Source organism: Orussus abietinus, unplaced genomic scaffold (assembly GCF_000612105.2).
Source record: "Orussus abietinus isolate OABI.00-Male unplaced genomic scaffold, Oabi_2.0 scaffold47, whole genome shotgun sequence".
NCBI classification, from domain to species: domain Eukaryota; kingdom Metazoa; phylum Arthropoda; class Insecta; order Hymenoptera; family Orussidae; genus Orussus; species Orussus abietinus.
In genome coordinates this window covers 487198-511148 of record NW_019396019.1, presented here as the reverse complement: position 1 = coordinate 511148, position 23951 = coordinate 487198, and the positions used below count along the sequence as shown (strand labels likewise).

At 45.7% G+C, this 23951-nt stretch overlaps 4 protein-coding genes across 9 annotated transcripts in view; 2 read left to right on the top strand and 2 right to left on the bottom strand.

Moving 5' to 3' along the window:
• LOC105695316 (tubulin polyglutamylase TTLL5) overlaps nucleotides 1–19939 on the top strand; it is a 28319-nt gene extending 8380 nt beyond the window's left edge. For 2 of the 4 annotated variants that reach the window (XM_012416786.1, XM_012416789.1), the window contains exons 2-15: nucleotides 1424–1597; nucleotides 1831–1914; nucleotides 2069–2192; nucleotides 13304–13410; nucleotides 13547–13760; nucleotides 14000–14256; nucleotides 14341–14540; nucleotides 14612–14841; nucleotides 14931–15126; nucleotides 15208–15373; nucleotides 15485–15625; nucleotides 15849–15999; nucleotides 16087–16253; nucleotides 16332–16551. In XM_012416786.1, the coding sequence (XP_012272209.1) occupies nucleotides 1431–1597; nucleotides 1831–1914; nucleotides 2069–2192; nucleotides 13304–13410; nucleotides 13547–13760; nucleotides 14000–14256; nucleotides 14341–14540; nucleotides 14612–14841; nucleotides 14931–15126; nucleotides 15208–15373; nucleotides 15485–15625; nucleotides 15849–15999; nucleotides 16087–16253; nucleotides 16332–16551 (2424 nt within the window). In that variant the 5' untranslated portion in view covers nucleotides 1424–1430. Of the gene's footprint in view, nucleotides 1–39; nucleotides 127–1423; nucleotides 1598–1830; nucleotides 1915–2068; nucleotides 2193–13303; nucleotides 13411–13546; nucleotides 13761–13999; nucleotides 14257–14340; nucleotides 14541–14611; nucleotides 14842–14930; nucleotides 15127–15207; nucleotides 15374–15484; nucleotides 15626–15848; nucleotides 16000–16086; nucleotides 16254–16331 lie in introns of those variants that run through there. The other 2 variants (XM_012416788.1, XM_012416785.1) reach the window with 2 other exon arrangements.
• LOC105695318 lies at nucleotides 85–1415 on the bottom strand. Of its 2 annotated transcripts, XM_012416794.1 has the most exons (3): nucleotides 696–1415; nucleotides 387–552; nucleotides 85–205 (listed from the first exon to the last, which is right to left on the bottom strand). In XM_012416794.1, exons 1-3 carry the CDS (start codon nucleotides 1035–1037, stop codon nucleotides 174–176), a joined length of 540 nt encoding a protein of 179 aa, XP_012272217.1. In that variant the 5' UTR covers nucleotides 1038–1415; the 3' UTR covers nucleotides 85–173. The 2 variants fall into 2 exon arrangements, with proteins under 2 accessions (XP_012272217.1, XP_012272216.1); XM_012416793.1 differs by having other exon boundaries at nucleotides 179–552.
• On the bottom strand, nucleotides 2506–7330 carry LOC105695317. Of its 2 annotated transcripts, none has more exons than XM_012416790.2 (2): nucleotides 7225–7330; nucleotides 2506–5098 (listed from the first exon to the last, which is right to left on the bottom strand). In XM_012416790.2, the coding sequence occupies exon 2, from the start codon at nucleotides 5079–5081 to the stop codon at nucleotides 3351–3353; it is 1731 nt and encodes a 576-aa protein (XP_012272213.1). In that variant the 5' UTR covers nucleotides 5082–5098; nucleotides 7225–7330; the 3' UTR covers nucleotides 2506–3350. The 2 variants fall into 2 exon arrangements, with proteins under 2 accessions (XP_012272213.1, XP_012272214.1); XM_012416791.1 differs by lacking the exon at nucleotides 7225–7330 and adding an exon at nucleotides 5675–5879.
• A 511-nt stretch (nucleotides 19940–20450) lies between the features above and the next one.
• Nucleotides 20451–23591, top strand: LOC105695201 (solute carrier family 25 member 45). Its single transcript, XM_012416554.1, has 3 exons — nucleotides 20451–20570; nucleotides 20653–20905; nucleotides 21295–23591. Exons 1-3 carry the CDS (start codon nucleotides 20451–20453, stop codon nucleotides 21666–21668), a joined length of 747 nt encoding a protein of 248 aa, XP_012271977.1. The 3' UTR covers nucleotides 21669–23591.
• Nucleotides 23592–23951: the final 360 nt, after the last annotated feature.

Genomic DNA, 23951 nt, shown 5'->3' with positions numbered 1-23951 from the left:
TGCCGTGGCCGCCCTCAGCCTCAGACCCATGTCGGCCAGCAGTCGGTAGAACTTGACGCCGCGAAACCGCGTCCCCAGGATGTTGACGGTGTGAAGACGTCCGCACCGCTCCAGGATCCGAATCAGGTACAGCGAGCGCAGGTACAGCTTGGACGTTGAGCCTGCATGGTACATTACAGGGGGTCGCAGCCGATACTTGGTGCACCTAAAACCTGGCATAGGCTGGTCTAAGGAGTCCCAACTTTAGGATCGGTAATCGCGGTTATCGATTTATCGTAGAAAATCTCTGGCCTCGAGGACCCGGAAATAAATAACGTAACCTAACGGAACGGCGGAAGTGGGGCGGAACGATCGACTTCGGATTTCTAGCCTCGTTGGGCATGTACCGGTGCAGTTGGATACGTGGAGCTCCTCGAGGTTCCTGTTCGTCAGGGAGAGCTGCCTGAGGATGTCGTCGCTGTCGGACCTTGCGGCGATGCTGAACTTCCTCAGGAACGGCATCCTCTTCAGCTCGTCGATGACGTCCGAGGTGTTCATCTCGTTGTCGACGACCTGCAAGGGATAGTCTTCCGTAGATCCGTAGGAACTCCTCTGGAAGGCATTTCCGGGGAGTCTTCGGTCCGCCAGGATGCCCGGGTAAAAATAACCCGATGGAATAAGTGGATTTCCAAAGGCGAAGAGGCTCGTCGCGTTACCTCGTAGGCTCTCCAAACGGCGGGATCGCTAACGAGGCGCTCGAAGAAGGTCGAGACTTGGCGCAGGGCGTAGAGGTCCCCGAGGGACAGGTAGGAGAGGATCTCGACGAGGATCTCGGTGGGCAGACTCGTGATGTGGAACCGAGATCGACGGGTCGACCGATTTGAACCGGAGAAGTTCGCGTCGTCGTGGTCGCGGACCTCGAGGTCCAGCTTGGCGCGTTTTGCCGCAATCCCGGGACTCGCCCTTGACCCTTTCGGGCTCGATTTCGATCCCCGGACCCTGATCCTGGGACTCCGTCTGGCACCTTGCTCGGGCTTTTCGTTACCTCGAGGGCCCATGCTCCCTGGTCGGGTCGACGGTCGCTTCCCGGTCCTCTCATGGCATCTTCGACTCGGCGAGGCCAAATTGCGGATTTGCGCGCCAGGGTAGGCACCGGGTCTTCGGAAGGGCTACGGATAATTTTCTCTCAAGACGCGTGACATGCCGAACTGCGACGTCTCCGTTGACAAGAGCGAAACCCTCGCGAGAGATCCGGAGTCGTCGAGCTCGATTGGAGGTGGCCTTGAACTCGCTCCGGATATCGATACCCTGGATCGCAGCTGGGGGAACTCGATCTGCGGACAGAGCGGAAGGGTTTAGGATCACCTTGATCTTTCTGCTTCGTACATAATATCCTATGTTTGGTAATTGGAGGCATCACGTGGAATTTCTTTCCTTGTCGCAGGTGCACTATGTTAACCCAGAGGAAGAGCGACACCATGGGGAAATTAGAAGGCAAACGGCCAAAGGAACTGATGTCGTCTTCCAGCCTTTCCGGCATGTCCCAGTTGTCCAACAGTAGCGAGGAGACGTTGGAGCCGTTCGTACACAAGCCCCACGCTTCGAAAAAAACAGACAGGTAATTGGAGGCGATGCCTACCGTCGTGCCTGCCGGTACCGGATATTTCTTTTTGCTCGCAAAGCGAGCTCGAAAAGTTATATCGGGGACCGTTCCCCGCGGGCCGACGAACTCTCGCCGCTCTCCTCCGTTTAACCATTACCGGTAGAATCGATCATCGTACCGGCACTTCTATATTTACCTTTGCGCCACCGTAAATACCCCCGACCGTGACGTGCGCTCCTCTTTTGCAGCGCAACGAAAGATAAAAGTCCGCCGAAGAACGAGTGGCTGTTAAATGGACCAAGTGGCAGCAAAACGTCGGTCTTGCGTTTCAAGTGAGTACGAGTAGTCTATAACTTCGACGCCAACTGTCCGGTTTATATTCCAGCTTTCGTGTCGAATTTGGCTTCGATGATTTTCCTTGCTAGCACTTCCGAAATAACACCCGAAGATCGATGGCTTTATTGCGCTTTGGTATCTTTCTTTCAGGTGCTCGGCGCTCGCCACCCCTCCGGAACAACCCCCGGCCAAACAGTTGCACATGACGTACAAGATCTTTCAAACCGACACCAAGCTTATCAATCTGCTCCTCCAGTCCCACGGATTCGCCGAAGTGAGTAAACCTAGGACCCGATTATCGGGGTCATCCGATCGACATCATTCGCCCGCGATATTGACAGTTTCGTATACGACTGTCAAATGTTGACCAATGACGCGACTCCGCAATAATGCGACATTTTTTATGCGAATCTATTCGTGTGAAAGATAAGAAAATAATCGGCCTGATTTAGCGAGGTAATAACGACGGCAAAATTAATTCCTGGATTCGGAATTATGCATCGTTGCGGGCGTAAAAGAATTAATTACTCCTTGCGGGATGGTTAGGTCGGGTTGAATTGACGCTTAAACACTTGTCGTAGTACACATCATTTTTATACGCCGTTCGTCGTGACGGGTTTTTATTAGGAAAAAAAAGAAACATGGGTTTTTCCCTGTTTGAGCAAAGTGATGAACAGTCTTGGAAGCGTTAGGTCTCGTAACAGTGAATGACAATTTACTCGCGTAATAGGATGCGGCAACTGGAAGTTCACCATCCATCTGGTCGGATTATTTATAAACATTAAGCACGCTGCAACGGTCAAAGGAATCTCCAAGACGCTAATAGATTTTCCGTTCGACTATCTTTTATCGAATCCATTTACCGTGGAGTCAGATTTATGTAGAAGGGTAATTGTCGGTTTATTGTTTCTGCTCGACAGTCGATTTCCTGGTTTCATTTATAGCTCGCCTTGTGTGTTTGACATTAATGATACATCTGCATTTCTATGCGATCCGAGCTTCACTTTTTTTTTAGCCTAATTTGAACACAAAAAAAAGTTAAGGATAAATTACACTTAACGACGGAAATTAAAAGACACGGTTTATCCAATCCACGGATTAAGTAACGATATCATAATTTCGGCAGCAGGGTGATCGGTTAAAAATTGTATCCAAGTACCGTTAATGAGATCCGTTTACGGTACTCTCTGCAATCGATCCTTACTCCTCTATCTCGAGCACTCGAAATTACCCTCGTATGTGAAAAACGTTTCGCTTTACAATATACGGCTAAGCGTAACAAACACGTAATCCTATTTTTATATTCTCCTTATCATTGAGTCACAGACATTCAACTTACGTAACTTAACGGACGTTACTAGTAAACGCTTTTTTTAATACTGATAAATTTACGAAAAGCCAATCGTGATCGAGCCGCAGCATCGCGGATACGTCATTGGATACAATTGCTCCAAAACCAGTGAGACCCGGGACACAAGTCCACGTCAAGGTTGGCTTGTGCCAGGGTAGTCCTTAACGTTCGCACTCCGTCACAGTCCAAGCCCCAGTTGGCGAGATTACCGATCCTTCTGAGCTTTTTGCAGCCTTTGAACATATTCAACACGGTGGGTGCAGATACTTTGCTGGCCACGTATATGTAGAAGCACGTTAAATTTTGTACAAGACCGACTTCACTCTTGTCCTTATGAATACTTTTTGATCCTAACAATTTTTCCAAGTGGACGTCCGTCAGATCGAAGCAACTATGCACATGGAGAACCGTCAGCTCGGGTGCAAGGGAGAGAACTTTTATGATGGTCGTGGCATTGACGATTTTCCCTAACTGGACTTTTTTCAGTTGTTTTAACAGCGGTGGGTCAGGCCCCTCTGACCAAAATATGTTAGCTTCATCGTTGGTCAGTGTTCGGAGGTTAGGACAGTTTCTAAAGATTTCCTTCAGGTCCATTTGCACGGGATTCTCGGTTTGCTTCACTTTCAAATTAAGCTCCTGCAAGTTCTGGCCATTTGTACGAAGGTAATCATAGAATCCATCGAACCATTCCCTTTGAGGTGGAATCGCGTTCACACTTAGAGAAGTGACGTAAGGAAATAATCTGAGAGCTTCCGGTGGATGCAGCGGCTCCGAGATGTGCAGTTTCTCTATTCGTGGACATGCTTGAGCCAAGAGTTGTAGTCGAGCCGTAGTGGTTCTGCAGCTTCTTGCCTGAGTCAAGCTGAAAGGAGTCTTTAAGTCGACGACTCCTCTGTTCATAATTTCTACGACTCTTCCCATGTGATTGTATTCCGCCAGAGATTCTAGCTTGGGGACATGCGATAAAGCTAGCAGTACTCCGATGCTAGTTACACTTGTATTTGCTATATTAAGTACTTTGAGCGTGTCGCAAAGGAAGTTTCGGCTCTCGTAATATTCGAGAAATACTCCCATTTGCTTGTCTTTCTTTTTAGTCTTTGAATTCAAAACTTTAATCTTTGAAATTAACCTTTTCAGTCTCGACCAACTCGTAGGCTCTTGCATTACCACGTGGGGTGCTTTGTCTCTGAGTTCTACCTGGAGTAAGAGTTGTTTTAATCCCACATCCGTTACTTGGCGTGAACACGCTACATCCAAAACGACCAGCTTCGGACAAGCCCTTCCCACCACTTGTAGAACGGCGTCACTGGCTATGTTACGGAGCGTTAGACTTACTAAATTTTTCGTACTCATCAGTGCCGATCGTAACAGTTTACAGTCCAATCTTAGTAAAGCGGATCGAGCTAGCTCCAAAGATTCCAAACCCACGCCTTCCGTAGCCAAAAGTTTTAAAAGCGACGTCTGATGACTACATCCATAGTAGCAACACAAGTTCACTCTTAACTGTTTTATGTCGTGGCCGAGAAGTAGCGCTAGCAGATATAACGGAGCCGGGCCTGAGATCAGAGTAGATCCATCCGTAGATGGTCCATAAAGCATCTTTGACGTTTCTTCGATGACTTGACAGCGTAACCGAGCCGGTAGAGAATTAACATAATATGGCCTGATGTGTTGTTTTGCAAATGCTAGGACTTGAGCTGCCGATGATTCTTGAGAAAGCAGTTGCAGGCGTCGGCACATCCCGTCGAGTTGTTGGCACACACGTCCCAAACTAAGCTCCTCCAAGGAGTTAGGCTGACGGTGGCCAGGCATCTTCTCTTGTTCATTCACTGTAATTCATAAAGCAACTCATTTTTAAGTACCGTTTAATAAAAACATCGTGCACCTTTACGTGGAGCCAATAATTTGGTCACCGATTTATTACGATTCGCAACCCTAGGTGAACCGCATTTCTATCGATCGAGATAACATCTCCATTAATCATTCTATTTAATGACGGTTAATCTAGGCAACGTAAGTGGTACGTCCCACTTTCCAGCTACCTTATAAACAAGTAAAACATTCCATGGGTTAAGTTGCCCAACCTGGTAATTAATAAAGTATTCACGTTGGACCTTTCCAATCGAGAGCGTCGCCATAATTTTCCATTCAGAATTCATCCTGCTAACCCCTAACCGCCGTTGCGAAACTCGTCTCGTAACGACAACACTCCGGCCGGCAAAACGGCGTGGAGTAATTAAATAAAGGTTAAAGCCTAGGATTTCCTATGCGGTGTCTGCCTCGTAAAACCAACATAACCTAACACCCCTTCGCGTACGGGACACGGACTGTGTACTTCAAACGCATCTACACCTCTATGATAATTGAGTCACGTGTGCAAACAACTTTCCCGTCTAAATACTCACGGCGCAAAAGCCCAGGAAGGTATCTGCATAAAGTTTCACTTAATAACTTGACAAGTTACGCGCTGGGCTGACAGGCGATTTCGAGCCGAGGAGCCTTCCTTTTTTAAACGACTCTCGGCGGCAATAGATTTTCACTATCTCCGCAAGAACTCTAGGAGGCTCATGCTAGATTTCAAAAATCCTACAGACTTTTCCCAGACGATCCAATTTTGTTGACAACCGCGCCGACGGATTTGAAAAATCGAACAAAAGATTTATATCACGGATTGGGAAAACAACCAGTTGCGCCACTCGGTTGCGATAGCTGTTGATATCGAAGATGCGTAATGTAAAGCTTCGCAAGAGGAAAGCTCGTGGAAACAAATGCGGAAAAAATGAAACATAAATACATTTTTTATCGATACGATTTGAAATGTTTATTCGGAAGATATAACCGTACGTTTCAACGGTCCTTTACGTAACGTGGTTTAAATCCAGCGCGCCAAAAGTTCTCCAAGATGGCGGCGAGGATCGAGACTGCGGGAAAATTGGTGACCTTGGAATAGACAGCCATATTGCCAATTGCAGTCGCGCTGAATTTAAATCGTTTCTTTTCTCTTCGTAGCTTCGTAATGTCCCTCAAAACGTATAAATCAGAAATTAAATACGCGCGCGTTTGCTCACAGATAATCGGCGGGTTTACAGCCGATTAAAAAACCGAGGAACACTAGGAGAACCGTTAACCTTGTAACGCTCGACCGGCACTTTCGATTTTAGACCTTACCCATGTGAATCCGAATAACCCGGCGTGAAAAAAGTGACCAGGAAGTAATGAAACCGAACGACTCGTCGCGCCGCATTTTTTCGCCTTCCGACGCGTTTACCCCCAAAAACCTGACCATACTAAAGGGTTTGCGAGGGAAAAACTTTAAGTCAACAACGCGGCCTTTTTTCGCTTCGACGCTTTTTAAAAACATTCCAACCGCGAAGAGAGGTATATCGCAAGAGGCGCGAATTTTGAATGCAAACGAAACTAAACCCCTTAATAAGACCATAGCGAAGCGTAGAAGCTCTTTACAACCACCGAGGCTTTCCAAGAAGTGAACTTCCAGCGAGGATTCCAACAATGGGGATGGCTCGTCATCCCTATACCGTTACGGTCGAAACCCCTCTGAAACGAGTCGCGAGTACGTCCCTAAACCCACCGACATTTTCCAATTTTGTCTTGCAGATGCAAGTGCAAGCACGACTCGTTACATAAACCCCTCGTCGAGGTACTACAAATTTAGCCCGCCTAGGCGCGAACCCCTCAGCCCATTCCGCCATTTTGGCCCGAAAACGAAGCGCAAGAGTCGTCCGAAAACCGTTTCCAATACCCATTTAGTGCGCGATCGATGGTGCATGGATCTTTCAAGGCGAGAAGTCTCTTCGTCGGTTCTTTACCGGTCGTATCATTGCCTCGACACGGATCTTCGGACGTTACGAAATGAAAACTAGAAAGCAAGGGTGCGATGATCGTCGAGTGGATTAGCGCGCGGCGTGGTTAGATTGCGCGCGCCGAGGCGGCCTACCTTGAAACAAGCAAGTCCCCTACGGGTGTCTCCTGAGCAACTGCTCGTGCTAGACTGCCGCGCCGCATCGAAATCGTAAACGTCTCTCGCGCCGTTTGGCCCGCGACCTCGGCTCGTGCCCACCACGGCGCTGGCGGCGGCGAGCTTCCCACGTTGACGCGAGTCTACGTGCCGGCCGTGATTTTCGTCCCCCAAAACTCCCCGCCAGGGTTGGATACGTCACGTAATGGTATATGTGCCCATAATGATGAAAGTGGTCTAAGTCAAAATTAAAAAAAAAATAAGTATCAGTTATTTCACGCCATATTATTTCAAACGAAATTAATTCAATGTAATTTCGAAACAAAAAATATATGACTTAGACCACTTTCATAATTATGGGCACATATACGTGCTTTTCTACGTATATTACGACGTACAATACCTCCCTAGTTTTCTAGGCAGGTTTGCAAATACGAGTCCATCGGAAAGTGACTCGATTTTTTTCTTCTCTTTTTCCAATGACGAGGGATATTTCACGGATCGGGGACGGAGTCGCGGAGAGAGAGAAGAGGAAAAAGGATGGGTTCGAGGAATGGCGTGTTTGCGTCCCAAACCCTGCGGAGATCGCGGTTTAGAGTCCCGAACCCTTCCGCGTCCCCGTCGCCTTCTCCGAGAGTCACTCGTGTTATCCTTGATGGGTAATGAAATATGTACCTCGCGTACGTCGGGCGCCGATTCTCTCTTATTCCGCTCGGCTTCGCGAGTCTCCGCGCTTCCTCTAATTGGTCTAATAGAATTTTAGATCGCGCCCGTTGGCCGCAAAGAACGCCCGACGTCACTCGGAGCTACAGGCCGATGGTGTCACCGAATGTCAACGATTCTGTCCGAGATACGAACGGAGGGGATTCCTAGACGAGTCGTCACCCGAGGATAAATCTCGTGACTTTGAGGTGATATGAAAGGGTGATTCTGCGTGACATCTAAAACGTCAAAGTATCTATAAAACTTTTCTCCAAACTGGGCGCACCGAATCATTTGAAACCTCAGCACGTGATTATGGAGACCTAAGGAAGAACGCGATGCTCGTGAAATTTAATTAAAAAAATATATATATATTTATCCCTGACTAGAATCAAAGACACATCAGAATGAATCTTTCGTATCACCTTAATAACGCGAGATCGATAACGCTTAATCGACGCGGGATTTGAGAGGCTCGTATTTTGTATCCGCGGATATCCCCGAGGGCGACGTCGTTACCCGGGGCATGAAAAGTTATTCAACCATTTAGATTCTTAAAGGCCGTTCATTTGCGTATCCGTATTTTGCCTTTTGCGTTGTTACGGATATCTCCACTGTTGCACAAGCGCCGGGTAGGACGAGGCGACTTCACACCTCGCGAATCGTCGCGGTTAATTACCGTCTTAATGGACGCAACTCCGCGAGGGAGACCCCGGTGACGGGTTTACTATCGCAATTTCACGAGCATTAGGCTCGTTCGCGGGTCGCGATGTACGTCACCCGCTGTACCACTTGCGCGATCCCCGCAAGGACCTTTGTCGGCACTTCCGTGCCGACGAAGGGCGATTTTCCCCCCTCGCGGGCACTTTCCGACTCGACCGTTGCTTGGACGAAAAAACGTCTCCAACAAAAGTTGCACTTCAGACGATGACGGAGAACTTTGAAAGGAAGCATTTTTTCCCGAGATGCTCCCGTGCGTCGGAAAGTCGGCGGGAGTTCCATCCGGTCGCGCTTTCTCCACTTTAGAGGAATGGCGAAATGGACCCGGGAGACGTATTTTATTTTTTCCTCGGACCCAATTTCTTCCATTATTCATTTTCGAACGCGAGATCGGTATCGCACCGACTCTTACGTCGACGACGAATAATTTTATGCAAGACCGCGATGGCCATTCGTGGCCAAGAGTAAACCTCGGAGGGGGGACCCGAGGGTCACCGACGGCCATTAAGGTCCGTGACTAAAAAGCCAACGGATCCCGAACTGGTCAGCCAGCTATGTGTACCATGGCCACGCGCACCTATTCTCGCTCGTAAGGATAGTTTCCGCGTTGCTCGTAACCGACAGTCCTTCTCTTTGCGGCGACATCGCGCTATTTATTTATTTATTATTCCCCGAGGTGCGCTCGGCCGATTTCATTGCGCATTCCTCGCTCTAAGGCGTTGCGCTCCGGCCGGAACGATCCTCGGTTTTTCGAAGAATTTTCAGTTGCTCTCCGTTTTCCTCTTATAGTCACTTAAACGCTGTTTCAGAGCGATCTTCCCGCGTAAGTTTTCTCCATATGAGGGAATTACGTCAAAGCGCCAATGACTTTTTTTTTATCGAAACGTAATCTTTTTCTCCGATGCCGTGGCGAGGATTCAGTTTAGAGTAATAGTGGTTTTAAAATGCAAGTTCCTTTAACGAGATGCCTTTAATTTTATTACTATTGCTCGCGGCATCGCAATTGAGTTTTCTTCCCTACAGTGACGTCCGAGGATAACGTTTCCTGGACGAAGTCTAGTCCTTGTCTAAGTACGACAATCCGTGTCGTTATTAGGGCAGGTTATCGTCAGAGATTGAGGCGGGTAATTTACAGCGTTCCGGATTTTTCTTTTCTCCACCTCCGTGATTCACCATTGACGTACAAATAAACGTCACGAAGGGCCGACTGTAATTTGCAGATATAATTAACGCTCTTGACCTGGATTTTCTCTTCTCGTATTCAAGACTGGAATGCGCGTCAAATGTTGCAAACTTGCATACCGAGTCATTGGGGCGGGATTCCTCTCGGAAATTAATAATAAAACTAATTAATTTTTAAATGCTAGTCACTCATGTTTAAGAAATTTCTTCCCGCTAGACAGCGAGTGTTAAAGGAAAAGATTAATTCCATCTCGATTATCTCGGTAATCGTAGCTGGAAGAACTAGCAATAATTGATCAGTACGTGCTCTTTAATTTTACTATCCCGTGATATATCCTTGATACCCGTGATTGCAATTACAATAACTGGGCAGGTGAGCTCTTCGATACTCGTTATCCTGATTCATCGGAACGAAGATAGATTTAACGAGACCGTCTATTTTTCTTTTGCTTTCAGCGCTTCCTTTTATTCTCGCTTCGCCTTTAATAAGCTCCCCTCTTCCTATAATTATAATCTAGATTTTATGAAATGGCACGAAAATGATATCGAACCTACGGCTCGTATTTCTACTCCACTTTCCACGTGACAATACATTTCCCTTCCATGCAGCATCCTTTGATGCACTGCCGCAATGCCGATGCACTTGCAAAGGGCTGCTGCGATTTGCGGTAACGAGATTCGCATCCTTAACCTAGATTTCCTCTTCTCGGTTGCGGTCTCGTGCCCGTGAAAGACGCGACGCTTCCTTAAGGTCTCGAATGATCATTGAAGCCATTCCTTGGTACTCCTGAAATTAAAGAGAGAAATAATTAAAGGGCCCATCGTACTTAGAGCCGACAGAAACGATCGCAGGAACTCAAACCGCCCTCCTACTTCCCCGCGTTCTATAAAATGAAATAGATTTGCGAGGGAAATTAATCGGAAGTGCAGGGCCGATTTATCGAGGTGAATGGCGAGCGATCGATTCTATCGGAATTAATGAAACGACCTCTTCGATAAATGAAACGTCAACGATATCCTCGTGTTCACGGTCACGTAGGCGGGAAACTGCTGTTCGGAGCAGCTGGTCCCTTTCTTTCTGACCAGTGTGGCAAGAAATCGGAAATCCTTCGTAAGGCAAAGATTAAGGTCCATCCGTTGGGCCGGAGGTTTATATAAAAGTCTCCAACTAGTCGCGAGGGACTTTCGAATGGCAGTTTTCTTCGCCCTTTTACGAAATTTCTAGATTTCTCCACGCTCATAATTGTAATTTATCGACCTTTACGCAACCTCGCATTAAACAGATTCTCCAGAGATGAAAAATAAGATTCTAATCTTTCGGATTTTGTTTAAATATACGGAGCTTGAGAAAAACCGATAACACGACGTTCGAGTCGGTCCTTTAGATTTCGCGTAGATTATTTGTTAAGGAGCTTCTAAACGAGTCGATAAAATCCTAATAGGATAGATTATCATTGGTGTCAATTGATACGATCTACTTTGTTAACGATCGCGAGATCTTGCACGTGGAGACCGTCCGTCTTGCTTGGATTACGATCTCGAATCTTCGGGTTAACAAGATGCAAAAGCTGTGTCTAACCAGAAATATTTCCTATCGTTTTATTTCAAATATTCACGCTCTCGGGCTGAAATTGGATTGCGTTGTACATTATATAATTGTCTACGTCCAGGTTCAACGACACACCTTTGCTGGTAGTATCGTAAATCCGAAACGTTTCAACCATTAATTAACATAATTAAGTGCTTCGCGACGAGGGTCTTCGTAATTAATGGAGAGGGCCATCAAGGTCGGGAAAAAATCCCAGTGGCTCCTTTTGCGGCTATTTATTGCCGTATTAAAAATTTACAATTTTCATGATTCATACCCTGCAGGGCGCTAAGTGCGCAAAAGAGTTGCACGTGAGCGTTGCATTTGTGCATTGCCGCAGGTCGTGAGTATTCCCGAGTGACTGCTGCGCAAATGCATCTGGGGCACTTATTAAAAATTGACCTGAAATTCTAATTAAAAGAAAAAAATATTTAAATGCGACATTTCTTCGCCAGCGACCCTTGGGCTAACGATAAAAACTTGGTTTTTTATTCCATCGACCCGATCCACGTAATTCGAAAACCGTGTCCAGTGATTTGAAATTCCATCAAAGTTGCGAAGGCCCTGTCATTGTCAGTGAACGACATTGACTCGTGATTGCAAAAGAAAGAAAATGATCGGTCTGCGCACGAATAAAAACGTCCCAGCCTCGCATGAATGTCGCATAATCGTCGTATACCCGATTATGATGGATAAAGGTTGAGCAGAAGTATCCGGTGCATCGTCGACGGAGCATGTCGCATAAAAATATGCAACGTAAACACCCCCTGTGCCTAAGTATTTCAAGTTGAACCACGCACGATTCTTCGCGATCGAGATGAAAAAGTATTCTGGAAACATCTCGCCCGTAAGAGGAGATTACGATTCCAGACGCTGGATGGATAAATTGAAATGCGCGGAGATTACTAAGTCGATGACGTTTCCTTTCCTCCTGCGTACCGATTTTATTAACTGCATCGATATATCCTAGCATCCCAACGAGGACTGTCATTACCATAAGCGATCGTGCTTCGCTCGATAAAAGTCCTCGAGCTGAGATACCCGAGCAAGGAGGATACAAATCATTTATACACCGCACCCATTGTCGAACCGAATACCTATATCTTCTCTTCGGCGCCATTTCCCTTCCTCCTTAATTAGCACGATTTTTATTTCTCACGGCTATCAATTTCTGAATCCTTGATCACTGGCTACCAATCGATCGGAACGATTGTTCACGATGGACGGAAGTGACTTTCGGACGTGAGACCTTATGCGTGGGCGAGCCAGGAAGTACGCATTGTACGCATGCACCTTGAAGTACCTTAAGAATACGTCGTCGAAGTTTCGAGGAAAGCCTTGACGATCGCGGTTGATAAAATGATCGAATGCCGCGGAAAAATTGGAGAAATTAAAGAATTCTTTCGGCTGGACTGCTTTCCTTTGCTTCCTGCATTTTTTAATCCTTGAGGAGCAAGGATGCAATTACTCGCGCACTCGCGGAGAAGGACCTCGAGATGAACAATGGCCGTGGGGTGTGACAATTGGCATCGTAACGTCCCGCACGATGCGTGGCAGCTTGTCAGCTACGGAATATATTTCTTTTCTCCTTTTTCTTCGAACGGTTAGCCAAAACAAAAAATCCACCGTGTCTGACCCTCGCGATGATGAGATGGCAGTCCCGAGGTGCGAACGATTGCGCTCCATTGGTGGTCTTTGTCCGTAAATATTCTGCTTCCTTTAAAAAGCATCGACAAGGTCTCCGAAGACACGGTGCTAATGCAGCGAGAACGTTAAAGCGTGTAACTCGTAATTATCACTCTCGATTTTCCCATCGTGCCAAAATTGTACTCAACAAAAACCCACGGTCTCTTTTCGTTGTCGCAGGTCCCAATGAACGAAACGGATTTCAACCTCCTCTGGATGGGAAACCATCCCAAACCCGACGTTCTCCGCAGTCTAAATGCCCACCAGAAAGTGAATCATTTTCCAAGGTAAATTCAGTCGCACGGAGGGCGTATTTAAATTCTATCATATCAAAATATGATACTAATTTTCCTATTTTTACTCTGAAAGTGGATAGCTCTTTTTCCTCCCAAGATATTGGCTCTACTTTGCCCTTTCTTTCAGGTCGTACGAGATAACTCGCAAGGACCGCCTGTACAAAAATATCGAAGCCATGCAGAGAAGTAAGGGCGTGCGAAATTTGGACTTTATTCCGCAAACGTTCCTCCTGCCCGGCGAGTCGAGAGAATTGCTGACTGCACATTTCAGGTATCGCGGACCGTGGATAGTCAAACCAAAAGCAAGCTCCCGCGGCCGCGGTATTTACATTGTTAACAATGTGAGCATTACATTTTTTAGGTATGATTTGATTAAGTTCGCGGCCGGTGTGCATGGACGGGTACGCGTTTACGGTAAAGAAAAAGAAACGGAAGAAACGTTAACGAAAGCTCTCGACAGCTTCCTCGCGGCTCGATTATCGGTCTCTGCAAAGGACGCGAAACGTCCGATCGCGAAGTAAGCTCGATGTACGAAGGTTTTCCGGAGCAAAAGAAAATAATTCTCCCTCTTCTGTTACAGCCGGAAAAAATCCTGACCGACGAGTCGGTGATCGTTGCCCAGTACATAAACAATCCTCTGCTGGTCGATGGCCACAAATGCGACTTGCGCCTTTACGTTGCAGTTACTAATTACGATCCGCTTCTTATATACTTGTACGAGGAAGGTCTGGTACGATTTGCCACCGTAAAGTACGAGGGAGGGAACCAGTACATCTGGAACCCCTGTATGCACCTCTGCAACTACAGCATCAACAAGTTCCACGTTGACTACGTCAAGTGAGATCATTACCATTGGTAAAATTAATTACCTCTTATATTTAATTGGAACGGTACGTTAAAATTAACTGCTTACTAATCCAGGAGCGAAGATCCCGATGCGGAGGACGTTGGACACAAGTGGACCTTGTCGGCATTGTTGAGGCACTTGAGGTCGATTGGTCAGGATACGGAGCAGCTCATGCAACGCATAGAAGATATTATTATTAAATCTATTCTCGCCACCGCAGGTGGCATTGTTAGCGGCGTTAAGCAATTTGTTAAGCATCCGGATACGTGTTTCGGTAACTACTTGTAAAACGTGAGTCGCAGGTGTTATTAAGAAGGAGACGAGTATCCAGGTCTTGCTTTTCAGAATTATTCGGTTTCGATATTCTCATCGACGATACCTTGAAGCCTTGGCTACTGGAAGTCAATCTTACTCCCTCATTGGGTTGTGATTCACCGTTGGATGTCAGATTGAAGTCGGCATTGATGACGGATTTGCTCACTCTCGTGGGGATTCCCGCGATCGACCCAATTCTGCGGCCTCAGAGCACCCACCAAAACAGGACCGTTGTTAATCCAGCTAAAAAAATGATCAGTGTAAGTTTCAACGACGAGGATGAATTGTATGACCAGTGAGTGAACTATTATAATTTAAAATGAAAATATTAAGCGTCTTTGCGATTCAGTATAGGAGAGTTCATTCGGCGGAGACTTTGAGCCAGAAGAAAAAGCCAGCGAGCAAAAGTAACATGACAAAGTCGACGCTCAATTCGGAGCAACAAAGAATAGTTTCCTCGGCGAAAGCTCAGTTTGAGCGCAGAGGAGGATTCGTTCGCATATTTCCCAGTCCTAGGTCCTGGGAGATATACTCTCAGTATTTAGGTCGGTACCAAGGTGCATTTGTTTAAGAAGGTGAACTCACTAGGACTATCGCCCGTAACGATGCGGTTGTTTTTTCGACAGACCCTGTAACAGGGATTCCTGTCGCTTCGGATCCTTTGGGTCCTGGAAGAGTACCGCAGCAGATCAATTCCAATCACAATCTCATGCTGCACGAACAGCTGTTTCCAGCTGCCAATCGTACGACGGGGTTTATCATACCCGAAGTAACCCTGGACAGATTGTCAAGGTAAGGGAAATTCGGCAAAAAATGTAGTAAAAAAAATTCGAGATACATGCTCTTCCAATTGCGAAGATGGAATCGACGAAAGAATTAAATTCCAGGACTTTTTCCCCGTAGGTACGAAAGGTACGAAAGAGCTCTAGTGAAAGGTCATAAACAGAGTCTGGACCGCGGCGACAGTAAGGAAAATATGGATGTAGATACGCACAAGTATAAGGTTCAAGTAATGCAAATGATGCAAGAAGGAAACAAGCTCAGGTTGGTGCATCGGGTGCAACCGGTCAAGAAACATCCTATTATTATTAATAGAAACGAATTCTTTCGAGGGAATATCGCGTAAACATTTGTTTTTTGCTCCCTGTCATTACAATACGAGCGGCGCTCGATTTTGCATAAGAAGCGGAAATGCCACGCGATGGAAACGACTGCCTCGGGCGAACGTAAACCTACGAAGAACGTGAATTGATATTTCTTATTCCAGTCCAGGGGAAGCGAGGAAAGCATTTGGCTTATATTTAGGATATATATTGCGGAAGATATCGCAGCCGAATGCCGATCCAGCCTGCTGCGAGCTCGTTACGAAGTTCCTCCAACAATCGTCCAGTAACTTGCGAACCCCCTTTTTATTTACCGTAAGTCGGTAGGGTTGATTAATTCCGCTCGTGAGGAATTTTAAATACTCGAGAGCGGCGAAGAATAAATGTCCATGGTCTTTGCAGTTACCTAGCAGCAAATTGGGCGACAAAGATCGGGCTGCAATAACTGCTAAGCAGTTGTCGGACTTCTTACATCTGTATAACAGAGAAACGGACCTTTACGCGGACACCGTCGACCGACCGCGGACAGTCCCTAATAGACTCTTCCAAAAATTCCTTGCATACGCAAGGTAAGCCATCTTGAAAAATCCCTGCTCCGAGTTCAGGGAAAATTCAATAATAAATTTGGTTAATTATTTATGCTCCAGCGAGGAGGACCTCGACGACGTCCTGATTCTGCAGACGAGGCTGTACAACTGCGCCCACAGCTTCTTGGGCAGAAGCGGATTTGCCGGCAGCCTTCGAGGACCCAATCTTCTGGGTTCTCTTCCGCACATCACGTCAAGGGTGCACTCGAATGCAACAATGACCGAGCAATGCAAGTGCAATCAGTCCAACAGTAGGCCAAACAAAGCACCGCGCACGTAACTCCACGGTTGTTTAATCGCGAGCGTATCTCCTCTTGGACCGCTTTTCTTCACCGAGTGCATTAACGATTGCGCTTCTAATTGCACTTCCCTGAAGTCCCTGCAATTAGAATCGCAATCGTTAATGCAGTCGGTTAATCGTAGGAAAGACGAGTTAACGACTTACAAAGTAAGTGCGTTGACCTTCCGTCAGGGCTCCAGAAGGAAGTCAATACTCGCCCTGATAATTGTGCGTTGAACGCAAGGCCGACATGAATTTTCATGAACTAGTCTAGAATCTCCGATTCAGGGTCGTCTAGGGAACCTTATGGAAACCCTGGAAAATGGAGTAAGACAATTTTCCAAGGACACTCTGAGTGATCGGTGACGCTTCTGCGCTTCTTTCGAGCCTTACTCGCCAATAGAATCGCAGTGATTTGCGCTAGAATTATGCATTTTCAGTGTTCTCAGTCAACGAAGAGTTCGTAGCTCGATTCGTGTTCCGACTTCACATTTTCCGATCCTCTTGCGATATTTAAATAATTATAACTGGCTCGACCGAGTCTTTGGAATGCTATCGAATCGCTTTTTCCGCAAAATGGCGTCTGTATGCCGATCCGTGAAATCTTGCAATGGATGTCCGTGAAGCTTATATCGTTACGAGAAATATTTTGGATACAGCTTATAGCGTAATCTAGTTAATTAACGCACTTACGCAGGCCTACAGGATTAAAGATCTCGCACTGTAAATAGGTGCAGTAGTGATACGCTCGTCGTCGCTATTATCACAACGATACTGAGATTCTAATATATTTCGATAGACGAGGTTCCTATTTACAATGTTTTCTTCCGTTTATTAATTTTCTTCTTTATTTACATTTTGCTAACGTTAAAGGAACGCTACCATAAACTGCCTTGTTTCGCTTCTAGTCATGGCAGAGGTAACGAGCTATATGAATACTTTGACTAAACCATTCTGTAAATGTTATTGCAAACCGTTCGATCTATTTGCATAAGGTCCGTCTAAACCGAATTATTATTTCCGGAGGTGTCTAGTAAACCGGCTGACGTTATAGCGCCGGGTATTATTTTCGTTATAAAAGTAATTTATACTTATATACATATTTATTGAGTTCCTGCATAAGACTAGTACTGCACAGTCTAGGTATTACCGAGTTGCGTTCTTGTGCATGTAAATAACGTTTCAAAGTACAATACTCCACCGCCGGTGTGCCGGCGACAATTCGGTGCACTCTCCGAATCGCAAGTGAACTTAATAGTGTAAATTTTCACTTAATCGAATGATATTCGTGTGCAATCGTTCATTGGGCTACGGAGGTGCAACTAGAGTAAGCGAACTAGGGCGTAACGCTGCATTCGATGTACAGGGAGTTATTTATCTAAATCGGAATATGCTGACTCAATTCCGCATATCCACATCCATCCATGGAATTCCGTCTACATTTGATGCGGTAACTAGGACTTTTTCTTACTTTTTTTATCCCTAGCGATGCTTGGCTTCGCCGCTTTTTCAGCAACCAGTACGTCGCAAACACCCGAGCCATTTACGCTTGTTTACCCCCCGATTTGCACATTGTGATGCAAGCATGTATTTTGACTCCCGATCGTCAAGAGCTCTAAAAATTGTTTAAACTGATTCAGGCAGCTATGAAACGGTTACTTGTGATGCATTTTTAATCGCGCGTATGCTTATAGTATAATGTTTTAACATTTCATGGCACAACTACGAGATTAACGTTAACCGGCGAAAAGATAAGCGCGTGTCAATTCTTTCAGGTCTGTCGGCGATCGTTTTAAAATGCGTCGAATGTCGGCCGGCAGAATTATTTTATTAAATTTTAAAAAGCTGCGACGACGTTTCAGAGTGCACTGAGGACTTTGACACGGGCTTATCCGAAAGCGAAAGGCGAGCGCAACAATTGTACACTAATTTAGCCTTATCTAACATAGGGAAGCCGCAGGGAAATCGCGATTACATGGAATTATCGTAATTTTGCAACGAACGTGTCTAAAGACATCCGTCTACTTGCGTTTTTATTTATTAGAATAACGTGTATATATATTACTACGTTTTCATTCGATTATTGTTGTTACTTGTGTACTTATATTTTGCACTGATCATCCTCGGTCGAACCATACGACGGGGGTGGTACTTTTCTTTCTGTCATAATTGACAGCTCGCAATTATTAGATTGTATATTAATTTTAGGAACATTGTCGCGTCAATTGCGATAGGGTGCAATAATTCCACTAGCTTGGCTTATGGAAAAATTCGAAACTTGTCAGTGTTTGTAACTTAGGCATCCTCGTTTCTAATTAATAGCAATTGAAATGACAATGTGATTCTATTTAACGGATTATTTATGGAAAAAAAAAAAGGTAATGCATGTTCGTTATCCGTTTCGCTCTTCGATTGTGTGTTCGTAATCGTGTCAAATAATTTTACACGCTCGGTTGAAATAATTGCGAATCACGTCCCAGACTGCCTTTTATCGCATAAATTGTTAAGCGACTAGAACAACCCACGTGACTGAATAATGTCAACTCCAGTTGTAAAACATGACACGTTCAATCCATGAATTCTCAACCACGAATGACAGGAGGTTAAACAGCTTTCCTTTATGCAGACGTTCGTGTTATTTCAAAGTGATAATAATGTAAAGAATTAATATTACTCACGTGATCGGATTAAAAGCAATTTCAACGTCGTATCCGTCCCTGCTTAAAAAAAGGCATTGCGTTAAATAATGAGACAACATCGTATCGGTGGTTCTAGCTGGGAAGAGATAAAAAATCTCAGTGCTCTCGCGCAACGCGTCGTACTTATATCCGACTGTGTACAGTATCTCAAGCAGGGAAGAGAACTTACGTTTAAATAAATTATTGAAAGTCGATACCTCCGCGGCATGTTCTTACGAGTAACGAAGACGTACAGGATGTGCAGCGCACCCTTCCACCTGTGATCTGTAAAACTTGCTAGTCAGCTTATGCATCTACTAATGTAATAAAAGGGAAAAAAAAAGGTCATTACGCGGACAGCATAATCCCGTTGTCAACGACTCGACAGAGGCAATCAGCAAATTTACGATCCGGTCTAACCGTACTTAAGATAATCGAGTTAAGTGTAGAGAATCTCTTCCAAAGTCGAGAACGCGGACGAGCAACGACCGGCGGCAAATTCGACTCGTTTTCATTATTTTCATTATTTAAATCCGAGTCAGAATTTACCAGCGGTTGTTACGACGTCCGGGTTTTCCTACAATCTCTTGTAATTTTACCGATTTAAATTAGGTTAAGCATTAAGGAGCGCGCGCGCCTAATGTCAAAGCATATTTTTCCCATTGTATCGTAACGGATTCGAAATAAAAATGGAAACGAGTAAATTCGAACGAGAATTTCTTATTTCAATTCTCGTCCAGGTACCAGGGCGCAAATCTATGCCCACGTAATGCAATTTTGCACTGATTTGCTGCCTTGCAGCCTTAAAGAGGTCGTAGCTTAACGTTAGTTTCCTTGAGACTTTTAATCCTATTTCAATTAGAGGGCTTGGGTATGGCATATTTGCGCGGACACGTTTTGCCCGCGTGTAAATAGGTTTTCTCTGCAGACGTGCGATCTGAACGTCTCTCAAGCCATGGGCTTCGCGACGTGCTGTCATTCCGTCCAATATTTCTAATTCCAAAAAGTTTGATTCGTCGATTGGACCGCAAAGACACCGTCACAGTCATTTAATAGCAAAGCCCAACCGCTAAAACCAAGGAGGGATGAAATCTCATGGAAACACTTTTCGACTTCTTCGCCGGATGGGGAGGTGGTAAAGTGAAAAGCTAAGAGGATTATTTAAACCAATTCGCTGGCCCTTATTGAATAAAATGGTTTTACAACGAATCTCCTCAAGGTATGGCTGGTTTACTGGTCGGGCACCCCCTGGACACTGTCAAGATTTACCAACAAATTGTGCTCCGCAACGACAATTTCTCCAGCATGGCGGTCGCCATCGGCGTCTTCAAGAAGGACGGGGTACGTCGACGAGTGGCCGAAAATTATTACTTTCCTAAATCGCGTTTACGACGAAATAATAAGTAACTTACGCGAATCGCAGATTTCTGGCCTGTACCGAGGAATGCTGTTCCCATTGTTGACCTCGGGCTTGATGAACTCGATCTTCTTCGGCGTCTACGCGAGTAGCCTGAGGTTCCTGCAAAAGCTGCGAGGGAACGGCGACGTGCAGATCTTCCCTACGAGCAAAGGCTACCACTGGGACACGTTGACCGCGGGTTGTCTGGGTGGACTCGTGCAGGTATTCGCCTCGTGCCCCAGCGAGGTCGTCAAAATAAGGATGCAAGTGGGGAAAGGTATTTTCTCCGCCGAGGCGCTCTCCAAGAGGCGAGTCCGAGGGTCGCACAGGTAACCCGCGGTTCCTTCTTCTAATCACGAGATATCCAGGTGTAAATTCCTTAAAACCATAAGGAGGAAAACTGCTTTCGCCGAAGGTACTTCGGAAGGCCCAGCGCGTTTCTGACCCTGAGGAACGTGTACTTCCGGCATGGATTTCGCGGCCTCTACGTGGGGATCGTGCCGATGCTGTACAGGTCCGTCGACACCTAATTCCCTAGATTAATTTTAGGAAAATCCGGGACTCCTTTAACACGGTTGCAATTACGACCCTCGAGTACAGGGACGTCGTGGGGTGCGGCATTTACGTGTTCTCGTACCAGCACATGCGCCATTACATCCGTAGCGTGATGGACTGGAAACCAGGAACTCTTGAGGTCCTCCTGGCAGGTGGCTGCGCAGGTGAGAAACGAAGTCTTATATTATTTTCCAGTTTCGACGAAACGCTTCGGCGTCGTTCTTCGTACAGGAGCGATTTCCTGGATACCAGTGGTTCCGCTCGACAACATAAAGTCGCGGCTGCAGGCGGACGACTTCAAAAATCCGTCCTACAAAGGCATGATGGACTGTTACTGGAAAATGTGCCGAGCCGGAGGGATGACCTGCCTCTTCAGGGGCTCCTCCGTCATCATCGTGAGATCCTTTCCCGTAAACGCGGCGACTTTCTACGGATACGAGACCATAACGTGGGGACTGGACCATTTATTCGCTCTGCCACTTTGATGGCCTCTCCTCCAGGGCTACATCATATTTTTTTTTTTCCATAAAATTTCCGTCGGACTACCCAACCTCCCCCATTTTTATCCCGACCACATCCTTGGATTCCACTGTTTATTAGTTCTTTGTACAGGGAGCTCTGCGAACGGAGAATTAATCGTCACGAGTGATACAACCTAATGGTAAACAGTAAAAATATATTATAGTAGTGTAAAACAATCTTCTCGGTTCGCTACTCGTGGCTGATGTATTTATATATATAATATGTATATATACGTAAACGAGTGGCATATATTGGGGAGTGTACGTGTGGGTGTGTGTACGCGGGCGACAGTCGTGAGTGAAATTGGATGCTCGCTCGATAAATACTCATTTACACGGCAGAAATTTCTCCTTTCTGACTCTTCGAGGAGTGGCACTAACAGATCGGCGATTCGCATGCAATTCGCCCTCTACGATTTAACGACTCCGACGCAGCGCCTCCTTAGAAGCGACCGAAAAGCGTACAAACGAGGGGAGCACCACGAAAACGGGAAAGAAGTGATTACAAAGCGATCGACATGTTTACGACGACGATTACCGAGGGGAAACGATCGTCCCCGACCCTCGCGAGGCGACCGTCACCTCGGCGTTAATTATCCTTAACATCGTCTATTTATTCCGGCATAATTATGCAATGGTAAGAAAACCTTAAAAACGATCCCACGTAACACTGTTTTACGGTGGTTGGTGGGAGCACAGCTCCGAATAAATCTTATGCACTGTATCTCTACTATTTATTTATATTTATAAGCAACCATGGATATTTTGGTACAATTAAAGTTTCTTTATTGTATACTCGCCCCTCGCGTATCTTTTATTTCTCGGTATTTTCTTTTTTCTCTCCTTTTATTTAAAAAACAACATATATTTCCTTACGTTCCCCTTTCTCTCTCTCCCTTTCTCTCCCGCTGGCTCGCGCTCTCTTTCTCACTCTCAATGGTTTCTTTTTTTCTCTCTCGATATTTATTAATCGTTAATGTTACTTTATGCGGTGCTGGCATATCCCTACGGTTCGTCGCTCGTCCTTGAAAAAAGGTCGCTCCTCGAGAGCCCGGGCATGCAGTCAGCGCAATATTAGTATTCGGTAGCACATGAGTCGGTGCACGGTTACGTGCGCTTCTCCTTTCTCTTTTCACATTTTTATTATATATATTTATTTATATATATATATACCGCGAATTCTCGTGTACATGTTAACGTGTGTTCAGGGTGTCGCACGTGTGCGGGTGTTCCGTATCCGTGTATATATATATTTCTCTTTCTCTCTCTCTCGCTCGCTCGCTCTTTCTCTCTCTCTCTTTCTCTCAGTGTACGTGACTTCCGTCGTATCATCGGTATTACTATATATCTTTATAATATACTGTATTATATATATTTTATATATATATATATATACTTTACCTAATTTATTATGTTTTGTTATAGTTATCGTTATCATCAATACGAATATATGATACATTTCAAACAACGCCCCTGCTGGTTGTCGGGGACGACGATCAGAGCGAGGCGAGCTTCCGGGGGGTGGTCGCCCCGCTACTTCCGGTCCCCCCCGACATTCGGCTCCCGGTGCAAGAAGAGGAAGAGACGACTCGAGGAGTGGGAGGGAGAAAGAAACCAGAGGATACAAATCCGAGAGAGGTTCTCGATAGTCCTTCGATCGTCTTCGCGCGTTCCCAACCCTTGATCGTCCTCTCCCACGGGACACGGCGAACCTTAACACTTTACCGACCGGAGGCCTATCAATCGGTTTTGCGATGCCCGCGATCACCATTTACTTCCAAATTCCCCGGTCGGTAAAGGGTTAATTAAGGTGATGCGAAAGTGGCGTCAGAGTTCTCGTTCGTGAAACTTTTCTCCAAACCGGGTGTACCGAATCGATTCAAACCTTGCAATATAAATACGGAGGCTACAAGGGAGGTCCTGAAACTCACTAAATTTCAATTTTTTAAAAATTTGTTTATAGGTACTTTTAACATTAAAAAAAAAGAATTGAATTTCACGGGGGTAGAAACCTTCTTTATAGCGTCTATATTCACGTTGCAAGGTTTGAAACGATTCGGCACACCTATTTCGGAGAAAAGTTTCATAAACTATTGACTTTAGATAACACTTTCGTATCCCCTTAAAAGAAGGGTCTGACATCCTCGTATTATGTGCTGACACTGAGTACACCGTACAACTTAAATAGTTGCCGTCGAAGGGGTTAAAAACAGAAGAAGAGGGAAGGAAAAAAGAAAGTAACAGAAA